The following is a 17335-nucleotide window of genomic DNA, read 5'->3' as shown; positions in this document are numbered from 1 at the left end:
TATTCGTGTCAACGTACATTAATGTTATGGAACGCATTAGATTGTTGTCATAGATATCACAGAATGCATGCCATGTGGATTAATGTGAGGTGCTTAGCTTATCAAGAAAGTTAAAACATATGTTTGCTCCAAAAAGGCAGTAAAATCAATTTGCCACTGCTAATGTTTCCGGACGTTTGTATATTATATTATATGTAATCTTTACTGTTATATCAACAATACTTTGTGCAAATGAAACGACTGTGTTAAAAACAATTGTAATTTATTTACATGTGATAAACTTTTGTTTAAAAGACTGTAAAGCAATTTTCGAAGTATTAAAATGGTATGAATTATTTTATAAATATTCGATTTATTTATTTAAAACATTTGGACAAAGTATTGTAATTATTAAGTGTTGCTATCATAATAAATTTGAATTACATTAAAGTAGAAAACGTGAGTTATAGATTGCAACACTGTGAATGTTGCTGCATTATTCAAAATGTTAGAGGAAAATGTATTCTGATCATAATAAATATTATATAGCTATATGTATATGTACACACATTATAGTAGATTAGAAATTCATTAATTAAATGTTTTAGTACAGTTCAAATTAATTCTTGCAGGTCGACTAAGTAAATAGCGTTTGTAAATAATATAAACAAATAGGTGTTTACATAAAGCATGGCTGGTATCGACTCGACATACACGTATTGTAGTACTTTTCGACTATCTTAGACTCTTGGACAATATTAAAATTTGTGCATTTAGAAGTGGCAACACTACGCATGTATGCTGCGTCTTATGAGTCGTTTCGTTTATCGTCGATCAGTAGTGCTCTTTTTATGTACTGATTGATTAGTTTTAATAGTTTTGAGTGTTAAAATTAATGGTATATGATATCATTTGCAATATCCTAAGAGATCTGTTGTTTGAAATCGTTATGCAGTTATATTATTGCTAGTATTTTTTGTGCAATATTTTTGATTATGCTCACAGCGTAAATAATTTTGAATGTTTTACGCTTCTTATGAATCCAGTTTTCTTTTTCTTGTTGGCCATACTGTACTTTTCGATTTTTGCTGTGATGAATTGTCGTTTCGACTGATTTATTTGGAAGAGTAGGGTATTCTTTGTAGACTACTTATAAGTTCTGTTAAGAGAAAGTCTAGGACACACTTTGGATTTTCTTTTCTTACTCAAGTCACCTTGAAATTTTTAAGTTGTACATTTTATTCTTTTTTTTATAAATGTAATGTAGCAATATTTTATGTAAATATATCCCCTGCTATGTTATACTAGCTCTATCGCGCCTTTAGATATTCGATTTAGTTTATTTATGAAAGGAATAAATCAATTATGATTATTTTTGCTTTTTATTTGTTTTTACCCTTTTATTTCGTAGCTTATCAGAGGGTCCAGTTTAAGCCTATACCAACATTAATTTTTGTTTCTAGAGTAGTGTTTGTGTTTCAAATTTCTCTAGCTAAAGAGAGTTATTTTTGTGTAATTAATATAGATCTGTGGATGTCTATTTACCTCTCTTTCCGATGACAATACTATCACAAACTAATCTTAAATCGGCCTGTTTGTAATGTTAATGTAAGTGTATAGAAATTTAAAGTCGCACTTCTGTTTGTTCTAGGAAGGTCATTTGCTACGTATTCTGAAGTTTAAAAATATGCCCAAATATAATATTGAAACAGCTGTATATCTCACTGTACAGAGTTAATACAATGAGGGTTTTCGCGAATGAAAAATCCGCCAGATGGCAATACGTAGACGCGAGATCCAAATGCTGCAATGACCCTGATTGGTTATTTTTAACATGACATTGACAGATATGTCAAAATCCACCAATCACGCAGCAGTCAGACCCCACATCCACGTCCCGCTATCTAGCGGATCTTTCATTCGCGAAAACCCTCATTGTTGTCCAACAAATAAAATCAGTCTTCTGTATACGGATCCCCATATCTTAGACCTTGAAACTTCCTAGGGCAGACCAAATCTTGAAGCTAGTGGATATTATATTCTGAATAATCACAGTATTATAGTAGCAAGATTTCAATAGATGTCAGAGAATATTGTATAGCTGTTACATTAGTTGGAGATGTAGTCATAAGACAGTGATGTGTTAATCAGTTGTTAATTAATAGTGCGTTTATTTATTTTGCTGATTATGTTTTTTAATTAATTTTGCTGATTTTAGGAATTGTGTGAAATAACTGTTGCTTATCGTACAAATAACAGTCATAGAAGCAATATTACAATATAATGTACCTACCAAGATACTCATTCTAATGCTAGATTATTTAGTTACATTACATTACATAACAAGAGCCAATGTTCAATGCGTACTTCACTGATTAACATATCACACCCACAATATCTAAGATATCATATATTTTTGTTAGGAGTGGGTTTCTGTACTCGACTATCTTAAGATCTACTTATATTCTATTGTTGTGTTTGTCAGAACACTCCTGCAATACAAAGCTTTCAAAGTGTATCTTGTTGGATCGCAGATAGTGGCGGTTGATTATTAAAAGTACAATAAAGTTTAAAATTGTTTTATTTAACGTTGTGTGAGACCAGTAATGTGGGATTACCCCACCTCTTTAAGAATTGAGTAAATAGTAGCTTCAACTGCGATGCATGGAGACAAATCTACTAGGAGTCCACCATGAAGGTATAAAAATACTTCTAAATTAATTTAAGGATTACGATCCCAACCAAGGAATAGATGGAGGGAATGCACCTGATAGGTATCACACTTAACCAGGATCTAAAGGCCCGTATAGGACCTTCTGTTCTATATATAGACATCTGTCTAATTTGTGCTTCCGATATTGTCTACCCCACGACACTACTGGTAGTGCAATATAGTCAGAAGGGACTTTTTTTACCGCCTCTGTGGTCTAGTGGTAAGACCACCTGCTTCAGACGCAGAGGTCCCGGGTTCGATTCCCAGTGGGGGCAGCAGATTATTCTGTTCGGTTTGGTTGGTGGTAGGGCTTGTTCTAAGTCCGCCTGGCTAGCTACCAGCATCTTACTTAAGTCTGTCGCCATAACAACAATGTTACAGCATTATTGTGTTCCGGCAGTTAGAGGTAAGATAGCCAGTTCCTCCGTGGTTGAGGATTCCGAGTGAAGCTCGCTTCCACCTTCGACTTGGTCGTCACTTACCATCAGGTGAGATAGAGGTCAAGAGCTTCCTCGTTGTGGATAAAAAAATACTTGTATTTTGATTTTGAGTTTACGACAGTCTGTTACAAGATAAGTAAGATTGGATAATTTGTATAGCTAAAAAATTGGGGAAAAGGCCGTATCACGCACACTTCCATCAAGAATTCATCAGTGGTATGAGGTTCGATTCTCGCCCAGGTGTAGGGTACACATCGCAGTAAATGCCGGGATAATGCGCCCAATTAAGCTGATTAACCAACGATATAAGATTATTACATCGGAAAGCACCTAGGAGTAGCACACGCAGTTGTAGATTTAAACTGGGTGAAAAGTAAAAGCATTTTTTTAAATGGAGAATAAAAATCTGGTACAACTTTGTCTATGGTAGAAAAAAATATGAATAAATGAACGCATCTGAAATGACAAAATTTTTCAATATGGCAAGACTGAATCAATCGATGACAGCGACGGATTTTCACACTTCGGCGCTGACGACATTTTGTCAATAAATTGGGAATATTGTTGGATTTTGTTGATTTTGTGCTTAGTGAATAGTGTTAAAAAGCCACAAAGATGGCAGACAATGAACAAAAAGCAATGCAGTTGATGGCGGAGGCGGAGAAAAAATTGAGTTCTTCAAAATCGTTCCTGGGGTCACTTTTTGGGTGAGGACAATGACTTTCTCATATTAATTGTTGATATTGGCTTAATTATCAGCTCCTTGAACGTATTAAAGTCATCATGTTCTTTACTCTGCCTCTTCATTGTAGTTGTAAACAAAAAAAAATATTCCAACCAAGATTTTGCCTAATTTTCATCTTAGTCACAAGATTTCCTATGGATAATTTCAATTTGCTTGTTAGTTTACTCCTTTCATTATGTTTACATCATCTCCATAAATGTATAATACTATTCATTGTAGTTGTCAGACTTAGTAGTATTTGAAAAACCATTTTAGAGACAATGATGTCATTAATTCTCAGTGCACTCTTAATTGATAGATTAATTGACCTCTAATCTTGTTCTAACCTACACCAACATCTTCCTATTGTCAAAGGTCTCATAACTACTTATAACAATGCAACAGTAACTTACAAATTTTAATCAATAAAAACACACACTAAGCCCCTCTCCCTAAACTTTCACTTTTATGCAGAAAGCTAATGGCTATGTGATGACTAACAGCATGTTGTATTTTACTTTTTTGTTGTACAATAAGCCTCAGTAATGTATGTCCAACTATTTTAATTTCAAGGCTTTATTGAGTACAAATATTGATGTCTTGAGCTTTCATCATTGATTATTGTTACTAAATTATGAAATGCTTTGAACTGAACCCAAACCCACATGACTAATACATACTACATGTATTTATAAATAATATAAGCAACATTCTTATTATGATTATTAAAGTTTATTTTGCTTAAGCCTTTAAAAGACAGTGGGAATATTGTTCCCACCATATTTTATACCTTATTCGCGTCAGGTCAAAAAACAATGAAAAATTTGATTATGTTATGACTGATAAATGGTTAAATAATATTCGATAAGTAATAAGATTAGTTTTAAACCTTAGTAATCCATGTGATTCACACATCTAATTAGAAATATTTGCAAAAGATAAATGAACTTGGTATCTTGAAATTTAATTAATTACAAATATTATTTTACTTGTTTTATGCATCTGTCCTAGTGATGGGCCAACTCGGAAAAAACAAAACTCGATTTAACCCGAGTTAAAATCCACATAACTCGGGTTGAACTCGAGTTACGTAACTCGAGTTAACTGGATGGACAAGTGAATATTTTTTAAATTTTTACCAGTTTATTCTCCTTCAGCTTCGCATTAAAAATAGTTAAAAAAATTGGATCTGAATTTTCCACTATCTGAAATGGCTGCAAAGCTTTGACTATCAGATTAATTAAAGCGTTATCACCAGAATTTTGCGTTATTTTTTTACAAAAGACGGAACAGTGCCTTAATCTTTTTTGAGGAGGCTCAATATCCAATGTGGTTGTCGATACCAGTGATTGATTTGATGTTTGTTATGAATTATTGAATAAACTAACATAGTCTTACTCAAATGATCGGCAAAATTCGCTCTAAGTCGGTTCCATACGGTTCACGAACTCGACTCGAGTCAGAGAGAATTAAACTCGAGTGGGTTCGAGTTACGCCCAACTCGAGTTAACTCGAGTTACTTACTCGACTTGACCATCACTAATCTGTCCTCACCATGGGTTGTCTGGACGAGATAGCTTCATAGCAATAAGACCATTCGTTCTTTTCCGTGTGTTTCCTTTATTTGTTCTTGTTCTTGTTGTAGTGTGCAATAAAGAGTTCTATTATTATTATTTTCCTACAATAGAGGCTCGTCAAAAGTAGAAGAAGCCGTGGACTGCTACCTCCGAGCAGCGAACCTTTTCAAGATGGCCAAGAAGTGGGCGCAAGCCGGCAACGCTTTCTGCAGCGCCGCACAACTGCACCTCAAGGCTGGTGTTCGTCACGATGCTGCCACCAACTTCGTAGATGCTTCCAATTGCTATAAGAAGTGTGATCCTAATGGTAAATATTGCTTTGAATTATTTAGCATTGTAGTATAGTTTTAAACAGTATAATGATTTTAAATGTCATATGCAGATAACCTTACAAACTAATAATCTTTAGGGCAAAAGAAAGAGATTAAAATACAATCTTGATCAGGAAGTTCAAAATAAGACACTTAAAATCATACCAGCATTTTTAATGAATAAATTACTTTCCTAATGGCATTTAATTATTCAAACAACAGATAAAATAGAAGTGTCTGATTAATACATTGTTGGTAATTTTATCTAATAAATTATTAACCTTCCTGTTATAATATTAAAGAAGGGTTTTTTGCCAGTTTTAAATAGGGTATTCTATGTTATATGCACTTACAGTTCTGTATATATCTGACATAGGTAGGTATTTATTATCAAAATAGGAAAATGGGTGTGGCCAGATAACCAAATCTAAAACCATGGTTTAAGATCTGAATTTGAAATTGATTAATAATAATGATTTTACAGTACAAAATCGAAAGTCTATATCAGTAATCGCGTGTTCTGATAAGAATGATCCAGCATGATCATGGTCACTAGTGTTTACATGCTGTTGGTGTACTGAGCTTATCTTTTGCAATGTGGACTGTGTACTTTTTAGGGGAGATATCTCACTGAGATGCCTAGTTTGTTGTTATGTAATAAAAATATTTGGACATGTTAAAACAGCATCATCTAGGCCCCAAAATATAGGTCTGTAGGCCTTAAAAAGTAGTTTTTTCTAACTATAACAGACAGTTTATGATATGGGCCTTATAACCCAATGATGTAAGCCTCAGACTGCCAATTCAGGATTCGCTAAGAGAACGCTAATTCGATTCCTGTCTAGGTCTATACTATTTGTAGTTAATAAAAACTTATTAAAATGACCCAGAACGGCGTTCGCACCCGTGATCTCCGTATTAGTTCGGTAGCCACTAGACCAGTGCCCCGATTACGCTAATTTTTGACGTCTCCAATACAGACGCGCTTCTTCGATTTCTTCGATTCTGCGATACGGATTTGTCAAAACAGCTCCCGTCCGGGCATGTTGAAGTTGAAAATTTTTAGCGTAATCGGGGCCCAGGTTACATGTATAAATGAACAATAACCCTAATAAAGGATGTTTTCACTATTACATAATCTAGTCTAGCTTTAAGCAATTATTGCATATTCGACGCACACGTCTTTTGAACGTCTGTCATGGCTAATGGCACCGCTGTTTTGTAATATTTCTGGGGTAAATCAATTCTCCAGCAATTACTTAACACAAGCCAAGTTTTTCTCAACTGGAAACATAATAAAGCACAAAGTAGCTTGCGCCAAAATCCCAAAGCTCAAGCAGACACTTCGCTTAAGTATCGATTCCAAATACGGGACTGTCGTCAACTCTCGAAGTCTCGAGGGATTCAAAAAGCAATGAATAACGTATTTTATGTCATTGGCATGGTATCCCAGTGAGACATTACCTATAAACGTAATGTTTGATTAGGTGTGACTAACAAGTAAAGGACATTGTCAGAAACCGCCTTAGATTCCTGGGCACAGCAGTAAAGTATCAAAATTAATCTCTTACTTTTTGAATACTTAAATATTAATTAGATTCTAACGGACACTTGAGGATTAAAAATTGAAATAATAAAAGTATTTTATATGTATTCCATAATACTATGACGACATCCGGACATTTTAGGGCGTGGCCTGCTCCATATCCTATGAAGTTCCATAATTTGTGTCGATAAAATCTATGTAAAATCGGCACAAGGCAATGCCGTACTTCATTGTTAGGAATCCATGTAATAGTGATGTTGACTGCGGTCATCATAGACAATAAGATACCGATCTTGTAAATAAAATAAATCGTCCAAATTGCTACAGTATGACTAGATTTTAATTAAAAGTTAAAAATATATTGCACGATACTACAAGAAGCTATCTAATGTGTCCAACTGGTCGAAGGTCATGAATAAAATAAAAAGAATTGTGATCATAACACTGATATAGACAATGACAACAATATGGGTTTTATTTTCAAAATCGATATTTTATTGTCTATGATGGCCGCAGGAACATCACTATACATGGACTCCCAGCAATAAAGTACGGTAATGCCTCGTACAGATTTTATCGGCAAAAATTATGGAACTTGATAGGTTTTAGACCATGCCACGCACCAAAACGTCCGGAAGTTGTAATAGTATTATAGAATAAACGTTAAAAGACTTATTTATTTAATTTTTCAATGCTTAAGTGTCCATTAGAATGAATGGGTGCTTAATGTATTAAAAAAAATAGAAAATAATTATGATGGGTTAATGTTTTTGGGCGGTTTTTAGGCGGTTTCTGACAATGTCCTTTGCAAACATAGGTTAAATTAGCTCATGAATTCTTCTTTCATAAAAACCTAGGTTTATCTGTAGTTTCTATGCTAAATATTTATATCATACATGCAAGAATATTATAAACAACAGTGGTTTGTTCCTAGATAGACAGAATTTACTGTACACAATTTTATCTATTCGAAAAAGCCGCATACAATGACTATTTATTTTGAAATCAACTGGGGGCGTGAGTAAACTATCAGCATGAGTCAAATAATGTCGAATACACACTTTACAGGCAGTGATATAATAATTTAATTACCTACTAAACATCCAATTATGAGCATTAACTAAGCTAGAAGAAACAATTTTATGTTACATTCGATCTAGTATTCTAGTAGCACATTTTTAAAGAACGACGTAATAAATATCGACATTTACTTACCAAATAGAGTACAGCGACTCCATTGTGTTGTAATAAAACAAAACAATAGTTTTTATCGCGGGTTTCTGCGTTCTTGTTAAAAATATGCGTGTTAGAAACAAATTATTCAAACGTTTTGTTGGAAATAGGCACATTCTAGATTATCTTCTTTCAGATAACATTTTTATAATGTGATGCTTATTCGTTTTCTGGTCTAGTATTTAAGTCTTCAATTAATTCCCAAATATTCTTAACTAAATACTTAATATTTATTGTATCCATAATGTTACAGAGGTGGTATGGTATTAATTTGGATACAATTAGGGACCCTGTCGGGCACAGCCCTTTTATTTCTTAACCTGTAAATTTCATAATCACTTTCAGTGAAAAAGTGACCCTTAAAATGTACATATGAAGTCAACGATCTTTCTTCGTTCAATATTTATGTCGTGACCTAATTTTTTTGACAGCATGACCGAAAGGTCGTCCAAAACTGCGTTGTATGTTATGCAAAGAAAGCTTTTTGAACTAATAACCTCTTTAAAGAGTAGTGAGTAGACAGAATTGCACTTCAGCTGGAATGAAAACGGAGTGTGACTGGAGTGTAGACTACAGATGAAACGCGAATGAATCGGATTACAAATTAGCGCAATCGGGGTGCTGGATTTAAAAGCTTATACTTAGCACTAGCTTAGCGTTTTATTTCCAGCATATCAGAATGACCTAAGTGCATCATTACTGTTCTAAGACTTTCCGGGAAACTATTAAGTTATCAAGCTAAATACTCCTACATAATATTTCCAAACAAACCTAAGTATGAATTTACATACGTAAACATAGTTTAAAAGGCCAATTAGAAGACATATTCATGTAAGAGTTTACCCGTATGCGTCATATCTCTATAAAAATGTAAGACTGTATTTGCATTTTGCAGAGGCCGTGTCGTGTCTGCTAAAAGCAATCGAGATCTACACCGACATGGGGCGATTCACCGTCGCCGCTAAACAACATCAGGTAATATCATATCAGGTAATATCAGGTAATAGGCTAGTTTCCTAAAAAAATTTTTTTAGTCCGTCATGTTTAATATCAAAAAATATTGAACACATATTTTTATTTGTCAATCTAACAAATAATTACATAGTTATGGTGCGTTGAAGTTCCGCACGACGTCACAACGTGCGGCACTTTTATGCACGCATTGACGTCACGGGCCTCTTCTTATGAACTTTGGCGCGCTTTATCTCTTTAAATTTAACTGACGGACTAATTAAAACTCTTGCTTTTTGACCCAGGAAACATCCCTATTATTTAATAGAACTGGAGGGAAATAAAATACTCTACATTTTACTATTTATGAAGGCAGGGTTATTTAAGTCGTATTTAACTTTTTTTGAGTGTTATTTTTAATTAAACTGAAAAAGTAGTTCTCATTTTTGGCCAGAACTTATCCATTACCTATTACACTATCTAGACCAGCGGTTCCCGAATGGTGGTCCGCGGAACCCTGGGGTTCCGTGGAAAGGCCGCAAGGGTTCCGTAAAAATTATCCCACGTTTCGTGACCGACGTTGTTCACTCGCACCGACTTGTTTACGCACAAGGGAGGGGCAGGGCGTGCGGGCGGAGTAGTACGGGGGTTCCGCTAGGAAAATTATAATCAATTAGGGTTCCTTGGCAAAAAAAAATGGGAAACCCTGATCTAGACACACTATACTCTCTCTCTATGATTTCTTTGGTTTAAGGATAACTTTTTTAACGACAACAAAATGTAATTAAGTCATGAGACTCTTTTATGTTGAAAACGTTGTCTATTGCATTTTTTTTACTATCAGTAGAAGACAAAAGTCAGATTAGCAGTCATTTTGTCTAGTCTCTACGCTCTAAGATCATCGACAAAATCCTCGAAAAAGTTTTTTCTAGCTAAATCTTATCGCCAAGCTATATTCCAACTGCCCCTTTTTAAAATATCGCTTGCTGAGCTTAATAACTACACTGGTTACTGGTACTACTGTTTTAGCAAACATTTGTAGTAATAGTAAACACGGTTCGAAATTATCAAGATAATTACGCTTCATGATAATTATCGGATAATTATCAACAGTTATGGATACATTTGTCATATTGTTTCATAAGAAATTCTGATGGCAAATGTTGCTTTATGTTTTTGGTTGCTGATTGTTGTCAAGTTATCCATCGCTAGTCGCATAAAGCTTGGAAAATAGATTAATATTTTGACACTAGATAACTAGTGATCATTGTGGAGCTAAAATATAGGTTTTATAACTATCTATGTTGATTAACGCCCACCATGCCGCATGTATGGAAATACACATTTGAAAACTTCGAATACAGTATATTTTCATGAGCGCATTTTTTTGTTATTATCAACCGATAATTATCCATCTGTTATTATCACGATAATTATCGTGATAATTATCCTTTCGAACCCTGATAGTAAACAAGATATATTACTTCTTCACAGAACATCGCCGAGCTATACGAGACAGAGTGCGTGGACCTCGCCCGCGCGATGCAGCACTACGAGCAAGCCGCCGACTACTTCCGCGGCGAGGAGTCCACGTCGTCGGCCAACAAGTGCATGCTGAAGCTGGCCCAGTACGCCGCCCAGCTGGAGCACTACGACAAGGCGATACAGATCTATGAGCAGGTAAACGTGTGATAAATGTGGATAAAATAGAAAAAAAATGAGGTCACACACGATAAAATACTGACACAGGCGCTAAGTGTAGTGAAAATAGAGCAGGTACACATTATACACACGCGTTAAGTGTTGCTAAAATAGAGCAGTTCACACATTGTGGTGCTATACACGCGCTAAGTGTTGCTAAAATAGAGCAAGTACACATATTATACAGGTGATATACACGCCCTAAGTGTTGTTAAAAAAGAAAAAGTTTAAACATGTAAAACCGACTTCCTCGGCGAGGAGTCCACGTCGTCGGCCAACAAGTGCATGCTGAAGCTGGCCCAGTACGCAGCCCAGCTGGAGCACTACGACAAGGCGATACAGATCTATGAGCAGGTAAACACGTTATAAGTGTTGTAAAATAGAAAAAAAAATGAGGTCAAACACGATAAATTACTTACACACGCGCTAAGTGTAGTTAAAATGGAGCAGGTACACATTATACACACGCGTTAAGTGTTGCTAAAATAGAGCAGTTACACACATTGTGGTGCTATACATGCGCTAAGTGTTGCTAAAATAGAGCAAGTACACATATTATACAGGTGCTATACACGCCCTAAGTGTTGTTAAAAAAGAAAAAGTTTAAACATGTAAAATCAACTTCCTCGGCGAGGAGTCCACGTCGTCGGCCAACAAGTGCATGCTCAAGCTGGCCCAGTACGCCGCCCAGCTGGAGCACTACGACAAGGCGATACAGATCTATGAGCAGGTAAACATGTTTTACACGTAATAAGTGTTGTGAAAATAGAGCAGGTACACATTGTATTCATGCGATATACGCGCTAAGTGCAGTTAAAATGGAGCAGGTACACATTATACATGTGCGATACACGCGCTAAGTGTAGTGAAAATAGAGCAGGTACACATTATACACATGCGATCCACGCGCTAAGTATTGTCAAAATAGAGCAGGTTCACATTATACAGGTGTAATACACGCGCTAAGTGTAGTTAAATTAGGAAATAAGAGTCAAACATATAAAGCCGACTACTTCCACACCCGAGGAGTCCACGTCGTCGGCCAACAAGTGCATGCTCAAGCTGGCCCAGTACGCAGCCCAGCTGGAGCACTACGACAAGGCGATACAGATCTATGAGCAGGTAAACATGTTATAAGTGTTGTAAAATAGAAAAAAAATGAGGTCAAACACGGTAAATTACTTACACACGCGCTAAGTGTAGTTAAAATGGAGCAGGTACACATTATACATGTGCGATACACGCGCTAAGTGCAGTTAAAATGGAGCAGGTGTACACGTTACACACGTGCGATACACACGCAAAGTGTTGTTATAATAGAGCAGGTACACATTATACACGTGCGATACACGCGCTAAGTGTTGCTAAAATAGAGCAGGTACACACATTATACAGGTGCTATACATGCCCTTAGTGTTGTTAAAAAATAAAAAAGATTAAACATGTGAAGCCGATTACTTCCGCGGCGAGGAGTCCACGTCGTCGGCCAACAAGTGCATGCTCAAGCTGGCCCAGTACGCCGCCCAGCTGGAGCACTACGACAAGGCGATACAGATCTATGAGCAGGTAAACGTGTGATAAATGTGGATAAAATAGAAAAAAAATGAGGTCACACACGATAAAATACTTACACAGGCGCTAAGTGTAGTTAAAATGGGGCAGGTACACATTATACATGTGCGATACACGCGCTAAGTGCAGTTAAAATGGAGCAGGTGTACACATTACACACGTGCGATACACACGCGAAGTGTTGTTATAATAGAACAGGTACACACATTATACACGCGCTAAGTGTTGCTAAAATAGAGCAGGTACACATTTATTTATTTATTTATTCATGAATAGAACGGTAGTACCAATTACACTATTCAAACAAGACATATTATACAGGTGCTATACACGCCCTAAGTGTTGTTAAAAAAGAAAAAAGTTTAAACATGTAAAGCTGACTACTTCCGCGGCGAGGAGTCCACGTCGTCGGCCAACAAGTGCATGCTCAAGCTGGCCCAGTACGCAGCCCAGCTGGAGCACTACGACAAGGCGATACAGATCTATGAGCAGGTAAACATGCGATAAATGTGGTTAAAATAGAAAAAAAATAGGTCAAACACTTAAAAAATGATTTATACACGATACATGCGCTAAGAAAACACATTATAGACGTCCTATTTTGGACAACCGCCGCCTATTTTTGCTGTCACACAGCACACTCGTTCGTTTCAGCCTAATGACTTCTACTGCTGGACAAAGGCCCTAAAGGATTTCCACAATGACCGGTGCTGTGTATGCCCGCATCCACATCATTTCCCGCGACCTTCACCAAATCGTCGGTTTAACTAGTGGGGAACCCAGTTGCCCACACGTCTTCCAGTCCGTGGTCACCACTCCAGAACTAATTCTGTCCCAGCCATCAGCTCTGCTAGCTATGTGCCCTGCCCATTGCCACTAGATTTTAGCATGACATTGACGGATATGTCAAAATCCACCAATCATGCAGCATTTGGACCTCGCGTCTACGTATTGCTATCTGGCGGATTTTTCAATCGCGAACACCCTCATCCTTTGGTTCTCCTGCGGATCTCCTCATTTCTGATTCGATCACACAGGGAAACTCCAAGCATAGCACGCTCCATCGCCCTTTGGGTGACTTTGAGCCTTCATAAGAGGCCTATAGTAAGCGATAACACTCACTATCCGACTTTTGTCGTATTCTAACAATGACGTATCTTTTCAGATCGCCAAGTCGTCGCTAGACAACAGCCTGCTGAAATACAGCGCGAAGGAATACATGTTCCGCGCGGCGCTGTGCCACCTATGCGTGGACATCCTCAACGCACAGCACGCCGTGGAGAAGTACTGCGGCCTCTACCCGGCGTTCACCGATACCCGGGAGTGCAAGCTCGTCAAGGTGAGCTATATAGTGAGCTACAGGCCGGCTGATCTACAGTGCAGTGAGCTACAGGCCGGCTGAGCTACCGTACAGTGAGCTACAGGCTGGCTGAGCTACAGTACAGTGAGCTACAGGCTGGCTGAGCTACAGTAAAGTGAGCTACAGGCTGGCTGAGCTACAGTACAGTGAGCTACAGGCCGGCTGAGCTACAGTATAGTGAGCTACAGGCTGGCTGAGCTACAGTACAGTGAGCTACAGGCCGGCTGAGCTACAGTACAGTGAGCTACAGGCCGGCTGAGCTACAGTACAGTGAGCTACAGGCCGGCTGAGCTACAGTACAGTGAGCTACAGGCCGGCTGAGCTACAGTACAGTGAGCTACAGGCCGGCTGAGCTACAGTACAGTGAGCTACAGGCCGGCTGAGCTACAGTACAGTGAGCTACAGGCCGGCTGAGCTACAGTACAGTGAGCTACAGGCCGGCTGAGCTACAGTACAGTGAGCTACAGGCCGGCTGAGCTACAGTACAGTGAGCTACAGGCCGGCTGAGCTACAGTACAGTGAGCTACAGGCCGGCTGAGCTACAGTACAGTGAGCTACAGGCCGGCTGAGCTACAGTACAGTGAGCTACAGGCCGGCTGAGCTACAGTACAGTGAGCTACAGGCCGGCTGAGCTACAGTACAGTGAGCTACAGGCCGGCTGAGCTACAGTACAGTGAGCTACAGGCCGGCTGAGCTACAGTACAGTGAGCTACAGGCCGGCTGAGCTACAGTACAGTGAGCTACAGGCCGGCTGAGCTACAGTACAGTGAGCTATAGGCCAGCTGAGTTACAGTGCAGTGAGCTACAGGACGGCTGAGATACAGTACAGTGAGCTATAGGCCGGCTGAGCTACAGTACAGTGAGCTACAGGCCGGCTGAGCTACAGTACAGTGAGCTACAGGCCGGCTGAGCTACAGTACAGTGAGCTACAGGCCGGCTGAGCTACAATACAGCGAGCTACAGGCCGGCTGAGCTACCGTACAGTGAGCTACAGGTCGGCTGAGCTACAGTACAGTGAGCTACAGGCCGGCTGAGCTACAGTACAGTGAGCTATAGGCCAGCTGAGCTACAGTGCAGTGAGCTACAGGATGGCTTAGATACAGTACAGTGAGCTATAGGCCGGCTGAGCTACAGTACAGTGAGCTAAAAAGTGGCTAAATGGGTTCAAAGGGCAAAGAGCAAGTGGTCCAGTCTTTAACAAACTGATTATAATAAATAATTATGAACATATTGTCTACACCATGACCTAGAGATAACTGTTAACGTTAACATTTACATAAATTGACATTTAAATTAAATTGAAAATTTGAGTTTTTAGCTTATTAAATCATGAAGATAAACTTAATGACCACATATTAATATTTATTGTTAATCGGCTTAACAGGGCAATATTTGTTTGTTCTTATTCATAGAAGATTAACCTTTTTAAGGTTTGTTGAAATTGTAAAGACAAAGTCTAAAACTTAGAAAGTTAACAGCAGAACCGGTCTTTATATAAATCCTTGGGGGAGGCCTTTGTCCAGCAGTTGACGCACTTTGAAACGAACGAATAAACGAAATTAAAACCGTCGTCGTTGCCGACATCCAGGTGATTTTATAGTATCTAATGCCAGTTTTCACCATCAATCCCTAATTTTTAAGTGGGGGTAATACATAACAGGCATTTTGTTCTCATAGGGGTCACTTAAAAATTTGGAATTGATGGTGAAAACGGGCATTATTCTTATTACTGATTTTGTCAACAGGAACTAATCGAGCATTTGGAGGAGCAGAACGTGGACGCGTTCACCGAAGCTGTGAAGACATACGACAGTATATCGCGACTGGACCAGTGGTACACCACCATACTGGTCCGCATCAAGAAGCAAATCAACGATAACCCCGACCTGCGCTGAGCCGTCATCGCCGCGTGAGTCTTGTCTATGCCCGTTGTTTATTGTTTCGGCTGAATACTTGATTGATTTTGAATGCGCCATTTTGTTTTTGAATTGGATAATCGGGAGTTTTTTGAAGGGTTTTTGAACTTGAACCGTTTAACAGTCACACATCACAAAAAATATTAACTCAAACTACTTCTAAGGCCAACTTTCCACAAAAATAAAGAGGAGATGTGATGTGGAAATAACGAAATCTGATTGGTTATTCTAACATCTCTCCGCTTTAGTAGAAATTGGGCCTAAGGCCCAGAACAGACGGTGAAACGAAACTGCAACTTTCTGATGATACTGAAAGTTTCAAACTGGTCGCGTCATGTGTGGTCTCTCAACGGACGCTACGGCAGAAACTTAGATGCAACTCAAAAGTAACTAGCAGTTGCAGTTTCGTTGCAGTTGCGTTTCACCGTCTGTTCTGGGCCTTAGTGGTCAGTAGTTGATATTACAGTTTGATGTCATGTTTTTTCGAATTTAATTCCAATTTCCCTTCAACTTAACTCATTGAAATGTATTATTATTTTACTTTACCGATTACTTAAGTATACAATAGTATTTATTAAGCGTGAAAAGTAGAGTAGTATCGCATTAATAGGTGATGGATAAATGAAATATTATCGGTATGGGTTGGTGTCAAATGATTATACGAAATAGTGGGTTATGTATTATGTAGATTTGTTGGCAATAAAGTTACTGAAGAAATTCATGATATTATATCAACTGTTTATCTTATTAATAACTTAAACTTTTCTAAATTAATCTATAACTGTACAGTAACTTCATTGCCAAGAAATATCTTTGTGTAAAATGCGATACAATACACCTACAAGTAAATTCAATCAAAATTATAAGCAATAAAAATTCAAATTATTTATTTGGTAGTAAAATAGTTAAAGTTTAAATTGGCAATTTGTGAAGGAGTTCTATGTGTCAGCAACTTAATCGATTGATCGTTAAATATATCGATAATCGGATATTCTTTTGAATATGCTCAAGTATTACTCGCTGGAATAACGGACAATGCGCGCAGGCATACGGCAATATATTTCCTTTTTATCGTACCTCTGTAGTTCATTATGCCTATTTCAATATAACAGTTAGGCGTACGCGGTTCTTTGTAACACTATTCAATTGTTTTTAACACTATTCAATTGTTTTAATACTATTCAATTGTTTTTGTCATATTTTAAAGTTTAAAGGGCGGTTTCAAGGGGCACACGTGGACGGTACACGTATGTAGTTTAGAATAGTTGAGTACAGGGTGTAAGGTACAAAGATTCCTCTTTACACCCTATAT

General features: G+C 37.8%; 1 protein-coding gene across 1 annotated transcript; it reads left to right on the top strand.

Annotated features, from left to right (window-relative positions):
* Positions 1-3626: 3626 nt before the first annotated feature.
* Positions 3627-16085, top strand: alphaSnap (Alpha-soluble NSF attachment protein). Its single transcript, XM_028308262.1, has 6 exons — positions 3627-3839; positions 5544-5740; positions 9419-9498; positions 10969-11154; positions 13913-14086; positions 15853-16085. The coding sequence occupies exons 1-6, from the start codon at positions 3748-3750 to the stop codon at positions 16000-16002; spliced, it is 879 nt and encodes a 292-aa protein (XP_028164063.1). The 5' UTR covers positions 3627-3747; the 3' UTR covers positions 16003-16085.
* Positions 16086-17335: the final 1250 nt, after the last annotated feature.

This window comes from Ostrinia furnacalis, unplaced genomic scaffold (genome assembly GCF_004193835.3).
Source record: "Ostrinia furnacalis isolate ACB-3 unplaced genomic scaffold, ASM419383v2 OfSCF2409, whole genome shotgun sequence".
Classification (NCBI taxonomy): Eukaryota; Metazoa; Arthropoda; class Insecta; order Lepidoptera; family Crambidae; genus Ostrinia; species Ostrinia furnacalis.
This window is presented reverse-complemented; position numbering and strand designations above follow the sequence as displayed.

What these genes read in the sequence shown, in the direction of transcription:
- alphaSnap (XM_028308262.1), top strand. Translation starts at nt 3,748, where the DNA reads ATGGCAGACAATGAACAAAAAGCAATGCAGTTGATGGCGGAGGCGGAG. An exon ending in TTCCTGGGGTCACTTTTTGG is followed by an intron (nt 3,840 to 5,543) that starts GTGAGGACAATG and finishes TTCCTACAATAG; the next exon opens with AGGCTCGTCAAAAGTAGAAG. An exon ending in CGATACAGATCTATGAGCAG is followed by an intron (nt 11,155 to 13,912) that starts GTAAACGTGTGA and finishes GTATCTTTTCAG; the next exon opens with ATCGCCAAGTCGTCGCTAGA.